General features: G+C 43.6%; 1 protein-coding gene across 18 annotated transcripts in view; it reads right to left on the reverse strand.

Annotated features, from left to right (window-relative positions):
- The window catches only part of RIMS2 (regulating synaptic membrane exocytosis 2), a 450,137-nt gene extending 439,870 nt beyond the window's left edge, over nt 1-10,267 (reverse strand). For 4 of the 18 annotated variants that reach the window (XM_038174804.2, XM_072034399.1, XM_072034392.1 and 1 more), the window contains exon 1: nt 9,488-10,261. In XM_038174804.2, the coding sequence (XP_038030732.2) occupies nt 9,488-9,657 (170 nt within the window). In that variant the 5' untranslated portion in view covers nt 9,658-10,261. Of the gene's footprint in view, nt 1-9,487 lie in introns of all 18 variants that reach the window. The other 14 variants (XM_072034409.1, XM_072034395.1, XM_072034390.1 and 11 more) reach the window with 7 other exon arrangements.
- Nucleotides 10,268-25,099: the final 14,832 nt, after the last annotated feature.

Below are 25,099 nucleotides of genomic sequence, written 5' to 3' on the forward strand. Positions count from 1 at the left end.
ATCCACAAATCACTCTAACTGGTGAATGGCACAGGCAGATTTTCTCTGCAATGTGCTTTCTTGACAGATAAACTTAATCCCACATAGCGGAAATATCTTGTGTTCCAAGGGCTTCTTTTAAACCTCATTCTTTGAAGGCTTTTGGAACTTTAAATATACTAAAAATTATACAAAATCCTAAGAATAACTTAGAAAGGAAGCATACTCAGTTTCCCGGCAGCGAGTCTCAAATATTAAAGATATGGATAAATAAACATGCCCTAATTAATAATTCATTAAAATATTAGCAGAAGATGCAGATCATCAGACAGGCTTCTAAAGAAGTCTAGAAAACTATAAAAGTCAATGCCAGCGCAGAAAGTGGCTATGGCATTTTCATTAGATCAAATAGTGAAGAATTATTCTCAAAGTCAGAACTCCAAGGGTAAGATTCAACTCACCTACGATGCCTACGTGGCAGAACTCTGCCGTACTCTACCTTCTTTTTAAGTCCATGGCTGGAAGTGGGCTCTGCAATTCATCCAGACTACATGAAACATCTACTTTACGATGAGATGGATCACATCCTAAAGGCACATCTTTTCTTGGCTCTAAATCGAATTCTAGAATTTTAGGATTTTCAGTTATTTCATATGTAGAAGTATTACACTATGTATACTCATATCTGATCTGAATGATCCCAGAGATTCTCTGTGCTCAATCCCAAACTACAGAAGTTGCAAACATGGAATGAAAAAGACACAAAAACTGGGGCAATTGCTTTCCTTAAGCAAGCGGTTCTACGAGTGTGGAACCCAAAAAAGACTGATTTTGTGAGGACACAAGTCATGATTAATTTATTTTGATGTCTATGCTTGGTTCCCTGCTGTAAGGACTCCTTGGCATCTAGGAGCATGAGCAGGCTTTTCCTTGGTCAGGAGTGTGAACTATCTTTCCACTAGCCACCTACTTATTTTCATTAGACCCTTAGTAACTAAGTATCTCTGGGACCTCAACAACTTTGTCAAATTTGTTTTTAAGTCACCAACAGCTTCCACAAATTGAATAAATGTAGCAGAGGAAGCAACTGTTTCCCTTCCGATAGCATGAAAGTTACCAGTCTTCCCAAGGAGGTACAAGACCTGTATCCTAGACCCTTCCCAGCTTGCGAAGATCTGAGCACAGCTCTCTCTTCCCTAACCAACAAGCTTTGGGCAAAACTGGAGTGAGATTATTCTGCCTTCTGCCCATGAAGTTGAGCAACCATGCAGTCAGGAATGTGCAAGTACAACCAGAAGAAAGTCTAAATACCTCTGCGATTAGGATACTCTATAGAGGCAAATCCTGGTCGTTGCTCCCAGGGCTGTTTTCACATTTTATTTAAGCGCTCCAACGCAACGTTCATAAGAGGTATCTGATACAGACAGAGCATAACTCAACAGGGATGAAGACATACACTGGGGTAACCAAGTTCAAATGCAATACGAGGAATGAAATCACTCCACAGCAGTTCTGCACAAAAGCATGCTGAAGGTATAGAAGATCACAAACCAGCCATGAGTCAATTTGCCATGCCACCACCAAAACCCCAAACACGCATGACACTGGCTGTCAAGGAAGGTATTCTATGTAGGACACATGTCCTACATATTCTATGTAGGACACATATCTTTGCACCCTCCCCATACATTTTTGTTAGGAATACGGTGTCTCATTTCGGACTCTTTATTTCAAAAAGCTCAATTAGAAGGAATACTGAGAACAACAAGAACAGCCTAAAGTCTAGAAAATAATGCCTGTTGAGTCTACAGAAAGGAGATGAGAATCTACAAGGAGACATAATCACATTTGTGCAGTATATGAAAGGTTGCTGCGGAGAGTAACGGAATGCTCTGCGTTTCCACTGGGGACGGAGTAAGCAGCAAATAGCAGGAAAAAGATTCAGGCTTACCTTGAGGAGAAAAAAAATGTAATGGAAAGGATAATTACATTGAGTACCTGAAACAAATTACCTAGGGACACCAAGGAATCTCCACCTCCAGTTAGGAAAGTAGTTAAGATTCTTTGTTTGCATACCTCTCGTCAAATGTATACATATATATGTACACCAAACTGTCACCTGCAAAAAAACGTGCAGGGTTCATACATGACTGGACCAGGGAGCTTTATGCCAAAATGTTTGGCCCTCTCCTCACCTTCTCCTGTGTATGCAGCACAACTCTTGCAGAGCCGACAGGTTTGAACTCTGTATCTCCTGTTAAGTGCTCTTGCCTCAGCCACAAAGCCTGTGTACTGCATAGCTGTGCCCTCACAGATGGGAACCAATATATTAGACAAATAAATGTCAGGAATCACTGTGTTATACTTGGTCATACCTGGAGGCAAAGGATGAATTGGAAGGCCCCTTGAGGCCTCAGACAGATCTAATTTCTATTGTTCTTTGTTTTCTGAGCTTTAAACAGCTTTAAAAGCATTATTTCTCACCCACCTTTTGGTAAAGAGAAAAATGTACTCACACCAAGAGTTTGAGTAACTGCACAGGGAAAAGGGTTTATTATTAACACACTAGAGCACATGTTTTTGAAAAGTTATATAGAATATATCTGCAAAACATTGTCCAAGAATTATGACTGATTGTAACTGGCAATTCTATTTAAAGGTCAAAACACTTGATATCCCTTATGTGCTTAGATAATACACCTATTAAAGACTGTCCCCTCAAATACACAGAACCCAATTTTCACGCTATATCAAATACCTGGTAATGCTATATGACCTGTGAGTCTATGTACAAATATAATACAGTATTTGCTTTAAGAAACCATTCACCTTAAAACCATCAATGTTGAATAGAGGAAGTATTTAAGCAAATTCACGTAAGATTTAAGAAGAAAGAACTAACCTCACTAGGACAGTAAAAAGAAAATAACTTCTTCATATTTAATTAAAGATTTTCTTTGTGAATTTTCTAAACAGAAGTACCTGGACGTTATTGAAACACACATTCAGCTCTTGCTAAATCCTGCTAGAATGAACAGGATATCTCAGTGTGGTTGTAAGAACAGTTTCAAGCCTAAATCAAAGATATTCCTTGATTCAAAACACCAAAGATAGACAGTGGACTACTGTAAACTCCTCCACCATCAAAATGCATGAATTTGATGTCAGTTAAGCGCAACTAAAATCAATCTACAAATATGTTCAGGTGGAAAAGTGTGATGGCAGCTGAATTTAAGACTATAAAAGAATCATCTTCCAGCTTCAATGAGAACAGCAGAGCACTATATAAATGACTTTGAACTCTTACTCTCCTAAAGCCACGTATATTAACTTCTTAAACACACTCCTACTCCCCTATATGATCTGGGAGTATTACATTAGCTGTTATAATCTTGATCCTGACTGATAATCCCTTTGCAGCTTCAAGATGATACCCTGGAGAAACAACGTGAGGAAGCAGGCACTACACAACATCATGCAGAAGCACCTTTTCAGCACAGCACTGGTTCTGCAGTTTTACTGTATCACCAGAAGTTCAACAAATCACGAAAGGCAGTTGTTGGGGTTTAATTAGCTTAAAAAAGCACTACCAGATTAGATATAAACTGTTCTTCTTCTTCTTAATAAACTATTATAGAGCCTCAACAGCCAGCTATAATTTGAGGCGCTGACACTTCCTCCTGTTACAGCATGCAGTACTTCAAGGAGACATAATCTAAACTCAGTAACTACAGAAAATAATGTGGCTTGATTTGAACTCAGATGTATAATAGCAGTTAATTTGCTTGAAAAACAACTGGTTTTGAATGCCATTTTTAAGCAATCGGTCTTTAATTAGGCTCTTCCTGAGACTGAGTTACGAAGACTCCCCTTTTTAGAGAGATGAGTTTATCCACGATAACCTGTAGCTATTAACCATGATATAGTAGAACAAGTGATTAAGACAGCCTATATGATCTAGTCATCCTATAAAAAAAAAAGTCCCCACCTCAAAGCTCGTTGTTAAGGTGTAATGCCTGTAGCAGTCAAACAAGTATAGAAGAGATCACAACTAATCATTTTTTGTACTCTTTTTGGTTTTATCTCCCCAAGTTGCTTTTCTTGTCAAAAAAAGCCATCACAGAAACATTGGGGAAGCAGGAAAGAAGCTGGCAACACAAAAAGATCCTTCCTTGAAAATGGGAGCTTGGAACACGGAATACACAGTATACACAGAGACCTTCTAACTTAGCCTTCTGACTGACTCTGAGTAAGACAGCAAAGCTCTAAGGGAGCAGCAGAGCACAGGGTGAGAGGTGGCATTCACTTCCCAAATTCCCAAGACTGTCACGCCTACCTCACAGATAAAAACTGAACGTTTATGTACATGTTTAATTTCACAGAGTAGTTGCACTGGATAAAATTTCAAAGTTCAAACCATTGTATTACTTTTTCCTCCTTATTATGGAGCTTCAAATGTGCTTCAGGTATTTTAAAACTCCAGTGGCAGGGTAAAACCACATTTTACATTAAGTTATAAGCCTTGGTTCTGTAGTAACTTATCGCTTTGGTGCATTTTGGTGCTTACAATATACATACTAATTAAGCTGTTGTTTCAATGGAAAAATCAATTGTTTAACATTCCCCATTATTTAGAAGTTATCCAGCTCATAGATGCAGGCAGACAAAATCCAGAAAGAACCATTCATTGCCCTGACGTCCAGAGACCACTGCATTTCACCCGGTCACCACTTTTCCAGGATACAGTCCCAGCACTTGAAGTACGGTCTACACTCGTGCCTTTAAAATGCAAGATTGGAAATTGTCTTTTGGTTTCAAACAAGTGTAACAGTGTATTTATTTCACAAGGTGTATTTTTCAGAGAGCACACATCAGCTGGTGTTAAATACCTCCTTTTTGGTTTCCTTGTTAACCAAATCCTGTATCAGCTTTTCTGTTTTTCGATCCCATATGATGTTAGGCCTTTCTACATCCAAGCCATCCTGCGTGCACTTTCTGAATGCTGGAACAACATTGGCACTACTGCAATCTTCCAAAATTTTACTCAACATTAACATTAGCAAACCCAGTAATTAGTGCTACTGCCAGTCTGTATAATCTCCAAATGCATTCTGCTTAGTCACTAAGAGGAAGTACCACTGCTGTTATTTGCAGACAGTGCCCCAAAGTGTGCTAGCAGCTTTACACAGCAATCATAAACACTGGGGCTTCTTCAAGAGCAAGTGGTAGAAGTCACAGCATCCTGACAGGTATTACCTACGATATGACATGTCTAACCATGTGGCAAGAGAGAGGAATAACCAATAATGGTAATTTTGAGAGGCCAAAGAGGCAGCACAAATGCGTAAAATGAAAGAAAGGGGAGAAGAAAATTATAGGAGAGCAGAGAATGAGGTAGAAGAAAGGGAAAAGGGAAGGCAAAGGGGAACAGAAGGAGACAAGGGGATTTGTGTCCTTCCTCAACTACACCTGTTCTTACAACTTCCATTACCGCTTACCTCACACTGCATAAAGTTATTAAAGTCACCCTGATCATACTTTCTTTTATAAAAAAGTAGAAATAAAAGCAACATAGTAAGTGGTGTAACCATGGCCTACTCTGATCAGCACCCTAAATTTAGACAAAACTCCGTGAGAAGGTATGAGAGCATAACTTACACAGCTCATGTTGCCTGGAGTCCTAGTTTACTATATAGCCAGAAGTGAATCTTCTTGCATTACCCTATAAACTTTGAAATTTCCCATATACACATCTCTATTGTGGGAAAAAAAAAAAAATATATATATATATATACACACATGTATTCATCACCTACACCTGTCATCCCTCCAGCCCCAAATCCAAATCCTAAACACACAATCCATTTAAAGCAGTGTAAATCAGAGCTGATTACTCATAAAGCAGGATAATTATTCATAAAGCACTATGATAGCCACGGGAGGTATTTACTGTGACTTTCAGCCATCAGTCTGTTGCCTCCTCTGTCCCAGGCCCGGTGTCCTGCCCCACACCCCGCTCACCTACAGCACCTACACAGCCCAGCTTCTTTGTGGTGTCCTTGTCATGGGTTTTATTTCAGTCATTTCTTACCGTGGCTGTACAACTGCAGACAAGGAGCAACTGAGCACATGCAAGTGCACAGCCACCTGTACCTTCCTACAGGTAACTGTGGGCCTGCTGGGGTGGCTGATAGAGAGCCACCCTTCTCCATCTAGCCCACTCTGTGCCCATCCGTCCTCTCTCCCTCCATAAAAGTGGTGGCAATGCCACTTGATTTCACTCACATGCACACAGAGTGAGATCTTCTAGGGTAAACTTGAGTGGTACCTTGCGAATATATGAAATGCTGGATGATTTCAAAAAGGAATTTCTCTTGGGTAAGCTTGCCTTCTACTGGGCCAAACTGTCCATACCTTTGGGAAGCTGAAATGCCTGTGTTTTCAGAGCTGTGAGCCAGACTTCACTAGGATAGCATTTCATCTTGCTTTCAGAATAGCTCAAATAGCTTAGAAGAACCTGGAAACTCACAATACTACAAACAGGTAAGTGTTTATGCACACCACGCAGGCTGAAACCTTGTCTTTACAAATAATGTCAGCACCCTTGCATCTTCTACAAATGTTTCTTTTCCTGTGTGCAACCTCTCAAGTCATTTTCTTGACATAAAAGCACAAATGTAAAGCAAAAAAGCATATGATGGATCCCATAAATCAATCCATATATAGGAAACAGTACTATCTAAAACCCCTTAGAAAGTTTATACACAAAAAAAATTAGAAATTGGGAGAGGAAGGATGTGTGTAACATACAGGAAAAGTCATCATCAAACATTGTGTGGGATCCAAGAAATTAAAACACCCACAATGCCAGAAGTTGAAAATATGTAAATATTCCTGAAACAGAAGGACTTACACCCAGTGTGCTTTCTTCTGAGTGAACTCACTTCTCCGAGTGCCATGCATTAGGCATATTAAACACTACGCAAAACACATGTACGGTAACCTTGCCAAAAAAGGCACCTTCCTAGCACAGGACATTCAAGATGCATTCCCAGGGACCCAAAAAATCCAAAGGAGAGACAGTCAAAGCAGCAGTTTGCTGCCTGTCCTCCTTTAGGAGCGGAAGCTCCACCACAGGAACACGGAGCATAACTGCAGCTAGGCATATTTCACAGAGCAAACCAGGCCAAAGGAAAGAGCAAATCTGGAAAGCTTCAGTTTTACACGCCATCATGTTCCAGCAAATCCTGGCAGGAATTCATGCTGACCTGATCACTATTAGTTGCTACAGATTACAACTCAATACCATCTGCATTTCCTTTCCCCAAAAAAGAGTAAAACAAGCAGAAGGAAAAGAAGTTATGCATCTATTTTAAATCCACACATATTTACCCCAGGGAGTGAAAGAAAAAAAAAAAATAGTCCACATTACAGATGTGAGTCACGCTACTTAGTGCACTTTTGGAAGATGCTCAAATACCACAGTGATGGGCACAGCATAAGAATTTGAAGAGCACAAAATAGAAATAGAACGCAGAAAGGAAGCAGAGCCCAGGGACTAGCCATTCATACTGACACTCAATCACCATAAATTATCTAAAATTTAGAGGAAATCCATGCTTGTCCCTCTCTACAGTATTTGAACAGTTCTTGTGCTAATATCTCTAAGTGTCAACTCTTGTTTCCAGCATCTTTTTTTATCCTCCCATATTCCTCCGTGGAATGAAATGACACAATTTTATTGCTTAGTCAGTCAAAAATACCTTCCACTTCAAAGGGAGCTTGCCTTCGAGGAGAATTACACTTGAACAAAGACTGCAGGATTTAGCTCTATATTTATCTATATGCAATAACAGCAGTTCATTCATATAAATGCAGGGTTGTTGATTTTTTTCCTTTCTTCTTTCTCTTCTCTTGACAGAAGGAAAACGTTTGTCAAGAGAATTAAGCTCAGTAATACCTACCTAAAAATGCGGACCACGCTCTTGTGTGACTGGTGAGGGGTTGTGCTTAACAAAGCTGTTGGTATTTTCAGAATACAGATGTATCTGACGGTTCAAGGAACCGCTTTGCTTTAAGAAAAATTAAACCGGTGAAATATTCATCTGACACCAGATCTCGGTATCCTATAAAATATTGTGGGCCATCTCTCCAAACTCCACTGACACCAGCATTTTCATTAGAAAGCCTGTGTCAGGCTAGCCTTTGTGTATAAACTCATTGCCATCCCATTCCCCTCACAGCTCACCCAGAACTCAAGAGAAAACTTCAGTGAGGCACCACCAGAGCCTAAACCTCACGAGAAGTTTTTAGTTTGTCTTCAGACGGTGATGAAGACCTCCCTTTTGTCCCGAGCTCCTGAAGACCACGAATGAGAACTGCCCTGTTTCACTGAAGCCGACTTTCACTGGTCACGAAATGAGAAGGCTTCGGTTTTCATTTCTAAGCTTGACCATCCAAACTGATCCTGGAGGCATGGAGATCGCAGAAGCTGCCAGGAGCTTTCTTAGAAGCTGTAGCGCTAGCATTATGTGCCTACAGTGCAACTCCAGTAACTTTCCTTTCCCTTTGGTAAGGATTGTGTACGAGAGGAGAGATTTTAGACAAACGCGTGTTTATTTTTGCATCACACCGTTTAGAAACGTGAAAGAATCTGGGCTGCTCTGTAACAAAAGCGTCCCAGCAGCAAGCCAAGCGAGGAGCACGGGCTGGGAGCTGCTCGGGGCACTCCACTCCCCGTGCTCACACCGCACCACCGCTCTCCACACACCTCAGCGAGCCGCCCCGGGTGCTTCAGGAGCGCACCTCACGGCCAGACGGGCGGCAAGGGGAAGTTTTTATCACGGTGACAGCAGCGGCAGCGCCGCCAGGCTCGGGGGGCGGCTTCCCGGGACCGGTTTTCGGGGAGCTGAGGGGGGAGGCGCTGAGGGGAGGGGAGCGGTGCCGGCGGTGCCGGCTGAGGCAGCGCCGCTCCGGGGCGGCTCCCAGGCGCTGCCGCGGGGCTGTGCGGACAGCTCCGGGTGCTGAAGGCCGCCGGGTGCCGGTGCCGGTGCCCCCTGGTCCCCCTCCTGTGAGGCGCAGCGGGGCGGGCGCGCTGCCGGAGGAAGATGGCGGCGCTGCAAACCCACCCGGGGAGGCGGCCGGAGCACAGGCCCCGGGCAGCGGGCAGGGCCAACGCTGACCGCCCGCAGCTCGCCGGGGCCCCGGCACGGAGCTCGCCGCCGCCGATCCGCCCCCCTCCGGCGGCGCCAAGCCCGCCGCCTCGACCCACCTCCCCCCGGCTCCCCCCTACCCTCCCTCCCTCCCTCCCTCCAGGACGGCACCTGTGCGGCCATGTTGGGCGCCGTGCCCCCGCCGGGGCCGGAGGGGGGGAGCGGAGCCGCCGCCGCCCGGCCCCGTCCCCACCCGGCGCCCCCCGGCCGCCGCCGCCACCCCCCGGGGCCGGGGCGAGGAAGGGAGAAGGAAGGGAAGGAGAAGGTGGAGGGGGGGGGGGTGCGCCCGCCCTTACTTGAGCACGGATTGCTCCTTCTCCTCTTCCTTCTTCTGGCGGTCCATGACGGCCAGGATGATTTTCCGCTCCTCCTCCGTGAGGTGGCTGAGGTCGGGCATCTCGGGCTGAGGCGCCGGCAGCGGCTGAGGAGGCGCAGGGCCGCCCCGGGGCCCGGCGGGAGCCGACATCTTTAGGGGGGGAAGCTACGGGAGGCGCTGCCCGGGCTCCAGCGGCAGCGGCCGGCGCCGGGAGCCGCACATACAAATCAATAGCCCGGCAGCACAGCGACGGCGAGGGGCGGGGTGCCCGGGAGCCCCGACCTCGCACCCACCCGCCGCCGGCTCCCCGGGGCGGGAGGGGATGGAGGGAGGAGGAGGAGGAGGAGGAGGAGGAGGAAGGAGACAGAGGGGCAAGGCTGAGCCCGGAGCGCTGCGAGCGGGGCTTATCCCGAGCACCGAGCCGGGAGACGGGGCTCGGAGGCCGCCGCCGCCGCTGCCGCTGCCGGGGGGGCTCGGGGTGAGCGCGGAGCCCCGGCGCCCCGGGGAGCGCAGCGGGGGAAGCCGCGGCTCATAATTCCTCCTCGCCCCGGCCGAGCCCCGCCGCCGCTTCTTCGTGCCGCTGCCGCCGCCGGGATGGAGGCCGCCTAACCCATGGCATGGCGGAGGAGCCGGAGTCACGGGAGGGGGCCCCGCATCGCCCCCGCCGCTGCCACCGCCTCCGCCTCCGCCACCGCCACCACCTGAGCAGCGCCCGGCCCGGCTGCCGCCCCTAGCGGCTGCTGGGCGGCGGCGAGGGGCCGGGGAAGGAGGGAGGGAGAGAGGGAGGGAGGGAGCGGCCGGTCGTTATTTATTTATTTAATTAATTTGTAAGGGTGGTGGAGGAGGTGGAATTTTTAAAAATTAAAAAAAAAAAAAAAATGGACGCGATTTAAATAAATAAATAAATAAAATCAGAAAGGAGGAGCCAACGCGAGCCGCGAGGACCGACATGAGGGGAGGAGAGGGCGGGTGGAGCCCCGGGGCTGAGCGGGCTTCGGGGCACGGTGTGGTGGGGAGAAGCCGGGGAGGGTGAAGGAGGGCCGGGCATGGCCGCCAGGAGCCGCCCGCCACAGGTGGGGCCGGGCCGGGCCTCCACGGCCTGGCCCTGCCTCAGCCCCGGCCCCTCTGAGGCCTGCGGGAGCCGCGGGGTTTGCCCCGGCGTCTGCCTGAGGGAGGAGAGCAGGGGTGGGGTGCTGAGGGGACAAGGGAGCCCTGGAAACCAGGATCGACCTCCTGAAGCACCTCCGCTGTCTGAAACCCCCGCCTAAGCCGGCAGTTTGGTGACGAGAAGGAATTTCTGGAAAAGGGATTTCTCAAAATGCATTGCCAAAAATGCCATCCAGCCCCAATACATGGGAAATAACCTGTCCAGGGACACCAAAGAATCCGCATCTCTGGCTTGTCAATCTATTCACAAGCAGTAGAGATCTACCTGCCGTTGTCTCATAACTCCAAATTTTACATTAACTGCGATATATACAACCGTATATGTAGCAGTAATAAAGTGGTTTTATAAGCTTTAGTTTGGACAGTTTGAAATCTCCAACATAAATTTTACGTTTCTGGTGCTGTTTCTAACGGGCCATCAACTTACAACCCAGGTGCAAAGACCTGGAAAAAAATACTGAAAGTATCATGGTCCTCATTACCTGTATTTCTACAACAAATGAATTCCAGGATACACTTCCAGTAACTAAACAGTTCTACCTCCAATGTTGTACTAAAGACGTTGTTCCTTTGGGAAAACAAGTTCTGGAGGAACAGATCACCGAAAGAATGTGACAGGTTGTCTCTAGTAAAGCAAATGTCAGAAGTAATCCATCCCTCTTATCATGCACACATATTCATCAAATTTTAATTTTGTCCAAGAAATTCATTGGCATCTTTCGCTAAAAGGAGCCCGTTCCATTTCTTGGTGTAGCCTCTCGTTATGTGTAATAGATAATATACATTATCTATTTATAATACATACACTATCTATTTATAATATAAATAATCTACACAAACCCTTGCACAGAAACCGAGGATGCTATATTTAAAAAGATACCCTTACAAAATAAAGTGTCTGAATTTCATCAAGTCCTCAAAGCATTCTGCTCTTCCAGTCAACATCACCTTCACCTTTCCGACTGGATTCCAGCCAGCTGGCTCTCACCCAGTTCCTCGTTTCTTCTAGGCACTAGATAAATCTGGCATCTAAGTCAAAAAGAGGAGGAAATGTAGAAGCGTGTGTCATCAGATTACCAAAGATAGTACAGTCCTTATCAATCTGTAAATGTTGAATTAACTGGACCGATCGCTTCGGGAAACTACATTTTATCCTGAGGAAGTGAGGAAAGAGAGAAATCACTCAATCACTTCTAAGAATAATTAAAAAGAAGTACGAGGATGGCTTCAAAGCAGCCTCTCCGCCCTGCCAGGTTACACAGCTGTTTCACAAATAGTTTATGCGGTGTCCCAGCCATAAACACCAAGTGCGTCTTAGGTGTTGTTGCAAGACAGTGCTACTGTTCTTTGTGCATGGCTTCATCCACCTAAATTTCTTTCCAATGGGCATTTACCTCTGAACTTCCTGGATTTATAGTCTCTGCTTCTGAAATCATTTCAACATGCCTCTGATTTTCCATCCTCAAATTACAAGTACTTCCTCTCAACATGACCACAGAATTTCAAGAGCTTTCTTTTCTCTTTGGTATTTGCCCTGTTCCCACTAAATCCTATATCACTAAACATGTAACTATAAACAAATCCAGGGACGGGAACTGTAATCCCCATATAATATCTAGTTATTTGCTTTGAAAGGATAGAGCAGATTCAGAGCATCCTGTGACTCACTGAAGAAATGGCTCTGCTTGACCTTTCTATGCTGCTACCTTCTCTTTTTTTTTTCTCATCAGCTCCACCTATCATTCCTCACATTTTCCTGCAATTAAAAAGAAACATTATTTGTTCATGTTCCCGTCAACTTGCACAGAATTGTCCCAAGCTGCTCCTGCTATTTACATTACCCAGATGACATATTGATGAAAATACGCTCAGAGCAAACTTCTCTACCTACTCCAGAGTAATTGTGTCAATAATAATGTACAATCAACCAGCAAGACAAATTATTATTATGTAGTATGATCGTTTCTGAAATTTATTTTTAAAGAACATTCATTCGTAATCCCCTCAACAGTAAAATGTCTACAGACCCTGGCCTTTGCTTTCATGGGTCACATCTCCAGGTACCTGCCCTTCCTCTTCATTTCAGCTCCCATTCTGAATACACTGCTATCCTCAGAAAAGCCAGACTCACATTCCTGTTTTACATTCTTCTGTCAGAATTGTTCTTCTATTGTATAATCTACAACTGAAAATGCCCCCCTTTCATATATCAAAGGTACTTTCTTCTGATGGCTTCTATGAGTTATCTACATGTACTGATACCAGCAGGGTTAATAATGCAAGCTTTTTAATACTTTTTTTTTTTTTTTCTGTTCTTTTCCAGTTCTGTCAGACAAGAGGTTCCCAAGGAAACAGTGGTATTTTAACCTGATTTTATCAGGTTAAAGACCACAGAATGTCTTTCACTAAGGGTCTCATTATACTTAATCCCATTTCCTTCCTTAGAGCAGCTACAAGAGTAAATGAGTTAGTAGATTCATTGTTCAAGTGTGCTAAGTGTAATTCTTTCCTGAAAAGGTAAAGCTAACATCTGCTTTTTAATGTTTTGTGTAAGGGAGCATTCCAGTGGAACTAACTCTTTCCATTATTTCTGTCCCAAGTTGAAAGATTAATTTGGAAAACATCTTTATGTAGCTGACATGAAAGGGACTTCAAAGCATTCTGTTATAGATCAGTGAAAAACGTTCGTGGTTGAAAACCTCCAGCACTCAGACTCCCAATAGATCAAATCAAACCCAGCAAGAAGTGCATCCTACAGGACTCTTCGTTCTTTTACAAGGCACTCCTCTAATTCCTGCTGAGGAAGGAATAAAACTTTACGCTGCAACAATTTGCTGTTCCCGGGTTCTATACAAAGTGCTGTCAAACCATCATTGACTGTTTTATTGGTGTTGTCTTGGACCTTTCCCAGCTTTCCTCTGTCTAAATTGAGGAAGCTAATACTGTATAACGTTGCCTACATTTTTCATTTGGTTTCTTCCAGGAGGATTTTGCTATATGTAATTTTTTGCGGCTCCGGACAATTTGTTCTCTCAGTTGGATACTTCCCCACAAGCAATTTGAAGAATGACAGATATTTTGGATTAGAGGGCTGCAGTCTCACCATGTCCATCATGGTGACTCCTGGGCTTACAGGGGAGTTCCAACCTTTTTTATTTATTTATTCCTAAATCAGATGGAGTGACAAGACATTTTTTGCCTCCTCTCAGTGTACCAAGAAGCTGGTGTCCAGGCTGTATTTGAGAATGCATGTGGCTACCAGGGGGGAGAGGCACTGGCAAGTAGGTGTTCAGCAAGCACAGGCAGCTGAAAACTGTGTGAGAAAGGTTAGATTGTTTTCTGAATGGGATACTTGATGGACAGGATTTCTAGGGCTTGGGGTATTTTGTCCAGAGCAAATACATACAATTCATAAAATCTTAAATATGATCAATTCTAAGAGCTTTATCATGTCTCATGCCTGTAATTCTGATTAAATGCTTAGTTTGAAATATTGAGCTGTGTAAGATACCATATGCTGAATTACAGGTGTAGATGAATGTCTTTATAGGATCTTAAACTTGCTCAATATTTCTGCCTGAATTTGACATTTCAATTTTAATTGCTGTTCAGTTAGTAAGTTGAAGCTCAAAAGAGGATTTTTTTGAAAAAAGCTAAAAATTCCTGCATAATGACAAGAATGCAGGCAATCTGAACCCGTTCAGTTCTTGAACAGTACCATCAGTGCTCCCAAGTAACTGGGCAGTAATTGAATTCCTGTACGCTGATAGGCCATAACAGTAATAAGTTAAAGATTTTGTTTTCAACAGTGTAGCAATTACACAGATAATTTTCAAAAATCATGCTAAACCCATTCAAAAATCTATATTTATTGATCATCCGTGGGCCCTTCATTGGTATTTAAAATTGTGCCCAGCTTGGGCCCTTTGGTTTTTGCTTGAGTGTTCTGAGTTGTCAGATGCTGTAAGTGTTTCAGAATCATAGAATCATAGAGTCATTAAGGTTGGAAAAGCCCTCCAAGATCACCTGGTCCAACCACACCCCTACCACCAGTGTCACCCACTGAACCATGTCCCCAAGCACTGCGTCCAACCTCTCCTTGAGCACCCCCAGGGACGGTGACTCCACCACCTCCCTGGGCAACCCATCCCAGTGCCTGGCTACTCTCTCTGAGAAGAAATGTCTCCTCATTTCCAACCTAAACTTCCCCTGGCAAATCAGCAATGTTGAGCATGTAGATGTTAGTCAGTACATAAAACACGCACTCACCCTGGCACATCAGGTACTTAGGACTTTGTCAGACATTCCTATAACATACACATGTGGCATTGCCTTGTCTGTTTGCTGCCTTCTAAACCCTTTTCCCTGACCCCTGATCTCAAGCTGCTTCAGAAGAAACACCAGTATTCTTAAATCCCATGTGACTTTTTGTTGTTGTTCATTTAGTCACAAAATTGTCCTTCAGAACTGGTACAGAGTATCCTGTACGAGCTCTCAGGTCCATATTCATCCCTATTGTAGTGACAGCTTGAAAGTCCCAAATCTTCTGGTTCTATACAAGACAGAAATGAGTGTGGTTTTTTTGGTTGGTTGTTGTTTTGTTTTCTTTTGTTTCTTTTTAATGGAGTCCACCCTGAGATTTTGTCTCTAAATTCATTGTCCATTATTAAAAGTCATAATAATATCTGGACATATTATTATTACTACAGTAATTCCTAGAAAGTCTAGTCACGTATGAGGACTGTAGTGTCCCAGATATTTATAGAAAAAATAGCACAGACAACAGCCTGCTGCCACCGAAAGCTCGGAGTCAGAGAGCCACAGACAAAATGCAACTGGTGGGTAACTCACATAAACACAGTGGGTTGAAATGAGAAGATAGCAGTCAGATAAAGTTAGCAAGAGTAAATAAATGGAAGATATTTTTTTTTTTCCACAGACATTATCATAAGATGGGGTCAAAGCGATCCTTGAAGAAAAATTAGGAGAGATGGTTTTGAAGGCTGGAGGGTACTGCTGGAGGAGAACTGTTTAAAATTTTCCACAGAATCACAAGGGCAGGAAGTTTAAAGGTGAGGTGTATCTATTCGACAACGAAGAGAACATCCATCCACGCAAAACCAGGCCTTTTCTGCACCCAGGTATGCAGCCCAGAGCACAAGAAGGACATGGACCTGTTGGAGTGGGTCCAAAGGAGGACCGTGAGGATGCTCAGAGGATTGGAGCACCTCTCCTGGGAAGAAAGGCTGAGAGAGCTGGGGATGTTCAGCCTGGAGAAGAGAAGGCTCCAGGGAGACCTTGTTGCAGTCTTCCAATACCTGAAGGGGAGTTATAAGAAAGGTTGCTTTGGGCAACCTGGTCTGGTGGGAGGTGTCCCTGCCCATGGCAGTTGGAATTAGGTGACCTTTCAGGTCCCTTTCAACCCAAACCATGCTAAGACTTTATGATTCTTTACTGAGGTCCTTCATTCATTACATCCACTGTAGGTTGTGGCCTCACCGTTGGCGAGAGAGAGAAAACACTGGCTTGACTTTGATCATTTTCCTCAAAACCCAAAGCCAGCTGGGCTTTAGCTGTTTGAATTTTCAGCTAAAGTTAATTCTCGCAAACCTGGAATACAGCAGCTTTGATAATGAAAATATGCCTGAAAGGGATGATAATTAAAGCTTAGCATATGGTATTTTCTATCTAGAAATCTACCTATCTAGGATTCACATCTGCCAAAAGACCAGAAAATTAATCATGAAGTTCAATTAATTCAAATAATAGATAAACACAGAAGATGTAACACTACTATAATACTTCTAAAAGCATAAGGGTATAAGACTTTTATTGTTGTTATTATTATTATTATTATTATAACAGTCTTTCATTACAATTTTAACTACAGCACCTAAAGTAAGGAGCCAGTATTCTGTGAAAGTCCTCTGTATATTCCAGAGACTGGAACAACAAAAGCTAAAGTCTAACTGGACAACAATTTATTTTTTGTGTTTTGAGATTGTACAGCACTTATTTGACTCTTTCAAATACTGGTTTCCCAAAAATAACTCCCCTTGATACTACTTGACATACCTCAGATAAAATCAAACCGTGCAGCATGAAAAGTTTATGAAGAACAGTATTAATCAACATTAATCAACTCTGTCATTTTACTGGGCTAAGGGAAAAATTGCATTAGGCCAAATTAGAGTCAGCAAATGCATGGTAACACTACTGTGCCTGCTTTGTGGTCTGTTCTCCAGAACAGGATTCTGCCACACTTAAAAGCACAAGTATGATTAAAACAAGATTCATTCGCTAGCTACATTCATATAATTACATTCATAATAATTTCCTAATAAATAGGAAATCAGAACATTCTGAAAAGGGATTTATGTGCACAAAAGCTTGTCCACTTTTACTAGCAACATTAGTCTAAGAAAATACGTGCCCATTGAATATAACTATTACCTTCCTCAGGATACAGGCTCATACAAATTAACATGGAAAGCATGTTTTTGGTTTGCTGACAGACAGCAAAGATAGTTAAAACGTTAAAAACATTCCCTTTATATTTTACTTCTATTTCCAGCTTTTCCTGATGAGAGGGAGCTGGAAGAAGCAGTGGCTTGGAAACATCTATTTTCACAGAGGGCAGGGGAAAAAAAAAAAGAAAAAAAAAAAAAAGAAAAAAAAAAAAGCATTATGTATGAAGAATTGTCTTGAGAAGGAAGGGATGGAGGAGAAGAGGTAATAAAAAAAAAATAAAAAAAAAGAGCAAATTTCTAGTATTTCATCTTGCATTTCAAAGAGGAATACCAAAGTGAAAGGTAGTGAATTTCCTTCTTCAAAAGTAAAGGGATGTACCAGAAATGTGTACAAGGAATGAGACAGTACTTCAGGCTATCAGCTGTTAAAGCCTGGCCTGCCTCTTTTAAAAGGGACTATATCCAGTATAAAACTAGTAGGTGATACTTTCAAAAGCCAGATTTGTATGACTTGGAAAGGAAAAGAACAGAACCAATAACTACCCCGACACCTAGAAATCACACGAAACTCAGTTAAAACTGCTCTGTAGCCTGTATTTCATTGAACAACACACTACAATTTAGGCTAATGCTATAGACTTGGTGTATTGATAAGCTAAAACTGGAGACACTGCACAGAAAGACTTCCCAGCCTCGTCTCTACTTTTGCATGGGGAGGGATCCACAGCCAATTTCTGTGCTCTCCCACAGAACAAAACGAGCAGGCATTCTAGCAGCAGCCATACTAGCAGGCTGAATTTGTTCTACACATGAATTTAGGGAGGCAATAAACCTGTTGCATTTGCAATAGCAGGCAGGTATCCAGCTGCTCAGGGGTTCAGATATTTACAATTACTTCAGTAACGCAGTCCCATCCTTACAGTGCTCATCTCATTACTGTTGTCCTTCTCTCAGTAACAGCAGCTAGATAAATATTTTATTATTGTTGTTGTTGTTATCATTGTTATTATCCACTAATGTATTGGCAGTAATATCCAAATAAATTCTTCTTCTATCATTTCTCTGGTTATGCATTGTTCCCTGTGTTTTTCTTATGTATGAGCTGTTCTGATGATTAGCTACCTTTCTGTGAGTGCATTCTCCCATGCCAGCTGCTTCAAAGGATGGCAATAAAGAAACCATCAATAAAAACTGTTGGCATTTTGTTGGTGATACTAAGGATTTCATAGGTATTCACCCCTATGTAAATCACACCACCATTGTCAAAAGCATTAATGGCCATCAGCAGTTCAAAAATCATAAAGCCTGTAACACAACCATATGTAAACCTCAGTGTAAAAGTATAGAAAAATGAAATAAGATGCTAGAAAAAATGGGGAAATAAGGCATTGCTATGTATTTAAAAATCACTGTTCCCCAAGAGGAGCATAGGACAAGACACCATTTGACAAATTGGTTTCAAAAGCTGGTTCCTCCTCTTGTCATCTAATTTTAATGAAACAGGCAATGGCCTTCTCCAATAAAATAATAATAGTAATTACTATTTTAATAATGATATGCCATAATAATAAAATAATAATTCACAGTAGGGACACATTGGTTTCCCTCCTCTCATTTACTAACCATACAGACCACAGATCCAGTCACCATGTTGCAAACTTTACCAATGATGTCTCTGGTGAACCTGCCCAGCTAAATGGATATTGACCAAGGGATGAGGTATTTGATCTGGCTTCAAAGACAACCAATTCAATACAAAATTGAGAGCATCGTCTGCAGCAGAACATAGAGCAATCTCTTTTCAAAATGGGCTGCCAGATTTTGCCAATCTGGCTGTTACTCAAAGCACTTCCCTTGGCCAACACCTCAACATTTCTCTTAGAGAAGAAAATGTTAATTTCTTTATCTCCATCAGCAGATGCAGCATAAGATATAAAAACTGAAGTGCTGCATCTGACCGGTAGCAGCAGCTAACTGCAGGACAGCTGAGGGTGACACTGATGACTTGCCCTCAGAGCAAGGAGGACATGTTGGCCACGTGGCTTCTTGCTTCTCTCAGGAGGAACTATTTCTCATTTCTGGTTAGGAAGTTGCCTCCTGTGACTTTGTCCACCCCGTGTTGCTTCTTAGACTTTCATATATTCATCTGCTGTGTCCCTGAAGACTATACTGCCACAATTTAGCATCTAGCAACTATTTAACTCCATTGCTTTATGGTAGGTTTTTTCCTTTATTCATGCACACAATGAGAAGTATACACAAAGATTCACTTAACATTTTCATAAAATAGCTTAAGGAAGAAAGGGTTAACCTGTTTGTTACTTGACTAAACCATTTCATGTGGAGAAATGTATTGCCCCTTTATATGATGACGCCTACATGCGTTTATCAATGATTTGCTGCATTTAGAACTTCATCCTCAAAGTAGCATAAAATATTCTGGTTTTATGTACATCAACTTTTCTTCCTATTTTGTCCATTTAATTTGTGCTGACTGCCTCTTTTACTTCTCCAGTTTGGGCACAATTAATTCCACATTATTTTTGAAATATAAAAAAATAAATAAATCAACATTATATATATATATTTCCGAAATGGTGACGTTACATGAAGTAAAAACTACATGACAACAGAGTAGGGTGCAACAGGGCTAATCACTGGAGGAAGCAAGATCTGGGGTGATAGGAAGCTACATTTGCATGACTCAAGAAGGAATAGAAATTTCTACAGGGCATAGATTCATGAGTCAGAACCACATATAGAAAATATGCAACAGACAAATTTTGATTTATAAAGATATAATTCTATTGAGAGTTTCTGTTAACTGGACCATAAACTATCTGAACATCAGTCCTGTGGTTTATAACATCACTGAAACCTCTTGTTGTAGTCCATTATGCATCTTTATACTCCCCCATATTCTCTCGTTCTCTCTTTCTCTCACACACACACAAATGTAGGAATCTGCAGGACCTGAAGGACTGACTAAATACTGAAAGGAATGAATTTATCAGATTTCTATTCACATAGCATTTAGAAGCATTTTACTTCAAAATGTTACATGCAGAAAGAAAGCATTTAGAAAAAATGTTGAAAAAACAGGTCACCAGACAACACATAACAGTTGTGGTATTTTTGATGTAAATGAAATTAGCTGATGGCTGAGAATAGGATTTTCAAAATCCTCTAAGCACCAGCTACAAACAAATAGAGGAAAAGCTAATTTAACCTGCTTAATTCTGAGTATACTAAAATATAAATTGCCAGCATTATGCTGAATATACACACACCCCCCACGTTCCCAGAGTCAAAAACATATTTTTCCCCATTTCTGGGGCTAGTACCTTGCTGTGTTAGGGTTGCTTAGGAGACTCTGATCCAGAGTTATGCCAGCAGGATTATGTAAGCTCCCGACAGGTCTACCACGGCCGGGTACATCCACCTTAGAGGCCAGACGGAAATTCCTCTCCCAGTTCTTCACGCGTGGGAGCTGGAGGCAAGGCTGACCACCTCCCTCTTCAAGAATATTACTGGCTAAGTCTTCACTTTGTCTCCATGACAATTTCCATCTCAATTCCTTGGATGAGTGGATAGTCCCAAACAAACCTGTGCAACAAGCGCCAGTCCAACCCTGCAAGGAGCCGGACCCGTGAAGTAGCTGCTGCTCCAGAGTCACTCCACATTATGTACAAGCTCCTGGCATGTACACACGATGCTGCAAGCTGGAAAAATCAGCTCAAGTTACGAGGGAGATGGAAAATTACAGTATTGATATTCTCAGCGTGAGTGGGTACAGATGGTCAGGAACAGATTGTATCAAATTGAAGAACAATAATAAAATCATGAACTACTCAGGTTCCCCAGCTGGAGGGAAAGAGAGAGCTGCCCCGACTGTGAGTGACACCACGCAAAGAGCCCAAAGAGATGGGATAAGAGACGATCAACAGTGACGGCACAGGTACACAGGTCAAGGTAGTAGGCAAGGACGAAAACCCTCCCAGCATTGCCATGTTAGAAAACCATCTTCTAAAACCTCATATAGACCCCCATTAACAGCAGCACACCCCCACTGCCATGGGTAGGTGAGGATGGGAGAGCAGGAACAGCAGAATACAGGCTAAACCCAGAATTTGCTCACACAGCAGCACCAATGAAGAGCTCATCCAACTTCAATCCAACGTAATCGTCTGTTGATGGCAAGAACAGGCTCTCATGCCCACAAAAGCTTGGTGGTAAGGAAAAACACAGGCACACCAGTTTTTAATCTGCAGAAAGTTTTCTTCATTCCTCTGAACTTTGGGCATGTAAGTTGCAGGTGACGACAGTGAATATGGCATATGTGTTGCCATCAGGAAAACAAATTTAAAGCAAATACTTGAAGAAGAAGCAAATTAGAAAATCATCACTGAAATTCTTGGAATTTAAATGTCAGTTCTTAAAAGAACAAGTTTTCCACATTGACAGGCATAATTTTCAGCTTTGGCATAAACTAATTTTGAGTATCTTAAGTAAAATATACTTTAATACTAAGAATTTTCTAGTATTTTTCGGCAGCTGGAAGGAGAGGTGGGTCCCTGTAGTGAGACTGTATGTCTTCGTAAGAGAGGGCCAGGCATACAGAACCTCCCAAATGCTCACGGCAAAATGGCATTAGAAGTGGCAAAAGGGAATGTGCATGGCTGTGAAGAAAAGACAATTGCATTGTCAGGCAGCAAATAAGAGCGGCTTCTGAGGTTTGTCTTCCAACCACAAAAAGCTTGCAGGTGATTTTAACCATAGCTAGAATGAGCTAATAAAAACAAATGATGAATTGTTAATACCATCCAAAAAATGAAAATTAAAGAGAAGACACTTCCATTGCATACTGAAACTGCCTTGTCATCTGGAAAAAAAAAAATCAATTTGGGTAATTCAAATAAGACAGCAACTGTGCGAAAATCATCTTGCATTAAGCTGAAAGTAGCTTACAAAACTGAAGCAATGTAAGGCATGGTGTTGGATAAAAACAGATCAGATCTGCTCAAAGAAGGCAGGAAAAAGGAACAGAAAATGATGCTCTAAATCTTGAACTGAGCACAAGAGAATGACTCTACTGTAGAAGAACGTGGAAGAAAAACCTCCAAAAACTTACCCAAAAGATAATTTTAGTGACTGTAAAACTGACATATTATCACAGTCTCCTCAAGAAAATTCTTCTACTGACTACACTGAATTGGATTTGCAACAACACTGCATCTTCAGGCTACTTTTGTCTGCCTGATGGTACGCTGGCCTTATTTTCAGGCTGTGCACCATCACTGAACTAAAAAGGCACAACAACAAAAAATGCCACACACCTAACACCCTAGATTCTGTTGACTTTAAAAAGCTTTCAAAAGAATCTCCAAATTTTTTCAATTTCCCTAATATTCAGGAAAAAAAAAAAAAGTGTTTTTTCATTAAGACGAGCCAAGATGTCTAACCACGTGGTCTAGAGCTAACAGTGAATTTATTGTATTGATTTTCATATCCTTTAGCTTTCAGAAGCACGAGATCTTCAGGACAGTGAAATTCTGTGGTCAAGTCACACACATGTCAATCTAGACATTGCTGATGACACCTACCTCCTGGACACATCAATAAAAACCTCGTGCCTGAAGAGCTGTCAGAATGGACGAAGATCTCCTGAGGGCAGAAAGTCAAAAAACAAAGGTGGTGGAAATCAGCATGGCCTCGGATGGCCATGCTGCTCTGTAAGAGGGAAGTCCTGTTGTTTATTAGCTCCCTTAATAATAACAGACACTTGTGCACGAGTGTGTCTCTGAGAAATGACTCAAGTGGAAAGCCTTGCTTTTCCATGGCGAGCCTCCAGCGGGGAAATCTAACGCCCGCCGCAAGCGAGGAGTCTTTTGTAGCTATGCATTAAACATACACCTGTGGGTAGGAGGATGGAAAGCTGCTTTCGGTGTGGGTGTTTGCCTTGCTTGCTCACAGATAAGCGGTTGCATTGGATAAGGCACGCCGTGTTGTTGGACTGGGCACGCCTTCACCTCAAGGCCCAAGGCAGGAGTTTTGGCATCCACAAAGCCGGGCAAACCCAAGTGTTAGCTGAAGCAGCAGTTTTGTAGCAAAACTTGGAAAAACGTGAAGGCAGTGGCTTGTGATAGCACAGCTTAAAGAGAGCTGACCTCTTACATTTCTGATAATATGAAAAGTGGGCTGAATTAAGAACACACAATAAAACAAGAACCTGACTGATCTGCAGCTTCTTCACAGAATCACACAGAATCTCTAGGTTGGAAGAGACCTCAAGATCATCGAGTCCAACCTCTGACCTAACACTAACAGTCCCCACTAAACCATATCCCTAAGTTCTACATCTAAACGTCTTTTGAAGACTTCCAGGGATGGTGACTCCACCACCTCCCTGGGCAGCCTGTTCCAATGTCTAACAACCCTTTCAGTAAAGAAATTCTTCCTAACATCTAACCTAAAACTCCCCTGGCGCAACTTTAGCCCATTCCCCCTCGTCCTGTCACCAGGCACATGGGAGAACAGGCCAACCCCCATCTCGCTAGAGCCTCCTTTAATATACTTATACAGAGTGATAAGGTCACCCCTGAGCCTCCTTTTCTCTAGGCTGAACAAGCCCAGCTCCTTCAGCCGCTCCTCATAGGACTTGCTCTCCAGGCCCCTCACCAGCTTCGTCGCCCTTCTCTGGACCCGCTCAAGCACCTCGATGTCCTTCTTGTAGCGAGGGGCCCAGAACCGAACACAGTACTCGAGGTGCGGCCTCACCAGAGCCGAGTACAGGGGGACGATCACCTCCCTAGCCCTGCTGGTCACAGTGTTTCTGATACAAGCCAGGATGCCGTTGGCCTTCTTGGCCACCTGAGCACACTGCTGGCTCATATTCAGCCGACTGTCCACCATCACTCCCAGGTCCTTCTCTGCCTGGCAGCTCTCCAGCCATTCCTCTCCCAGCCTGTAGCTCTTCTTGGGGTTATTGCGCCCCAGGTGCAGGACCCGGCACTTGGCCTTGTTAAACTTCATACAGTTGACCTCAGCCCATCGGTGCAGCCTATCCAGATCCTCCTGCAGAGCCTTCCTACCCTCAAGCAGATCGACACACGCACCTAGCTTGGTGTCATCTGCAAACTTACTGAGGGTGCACTCAATGCCCTCATCCAGATCATTGATGAAGATGTTAAAGAGGACCGGCCCCAGCACCGAGCCCTGGGGGACGCCACTAGTGACTGGCCTCCAACTGGACTTGGCTCCATTTACCACAACTCTCTGGGCCCGGCTATCCAGCCAGTTTCTAACCCAACGAAGCGTGCGCCAGTCCAAGCCAAGAGCAGCCAGTTTCTTGAGGAGAATGCTGTGGGAAACGGTGTCAAAAGCCTTGCTGAAGTCAAGGTAGACCACATCCACAGCCTTTCCCTCGTCCACCCAGCGCGTCACTTTGTCGTAGAAGGAGATCAGGTTCGTCAAGCAGGATCTGCCTTCCATAAACCCATGCTGACTGGGCCTGATCGCCTGCTTGCCCTTCAAGTGCCGCATGATGACTCCCAAGAGGATCTGCTCCATGAGCTTCCCTGGTACTGAGGTCAAACTGACCGGCCTGTAGTTCCCCGGGTCTGCCCTCCGGCCCTTCTTGTAGATGGGCGTCACGTTTGCTAGCCGCCAGTCAGCTGGGACCTCCCCCGATAGCCAGGACTGCTGATAAATGATGGATAGGGGCTTGGCCAGCTCCTCTGCCAGTTCTCTCAGTACTCTTGGGTGGATCCCATCCGGCCCCATCGACTTGTGCACATCCAAGTGCCGTAGCAGGTCACCAACCAGTTCTTCGTGGATGGTGAGGGCCACATCCTGCTCCCCGTCCCCTTCCACCAGTTCTGGGTACTGGGTATCCAGAGAGCAACCGGTTTTACCACTAAAGACTGAGGCAAAGAAGGCATTGAGCACCTCCGCCT

This window comes from Anas platyrhynchos, chromosome 2, assembly GCF_047663525.1.
Source record: "Anas platyrhynchos isolate ZD024472 breed Pekin duck chromosome 2, IASCAAS_PekinDuck_T2T, whole genome shotgun sequence".
Lineage (NCBI taxonomy): Eukaryota > Metazoa > Chordata > Aves > Anseriformes > Anatidae > Anas > Anas platyrhynchos.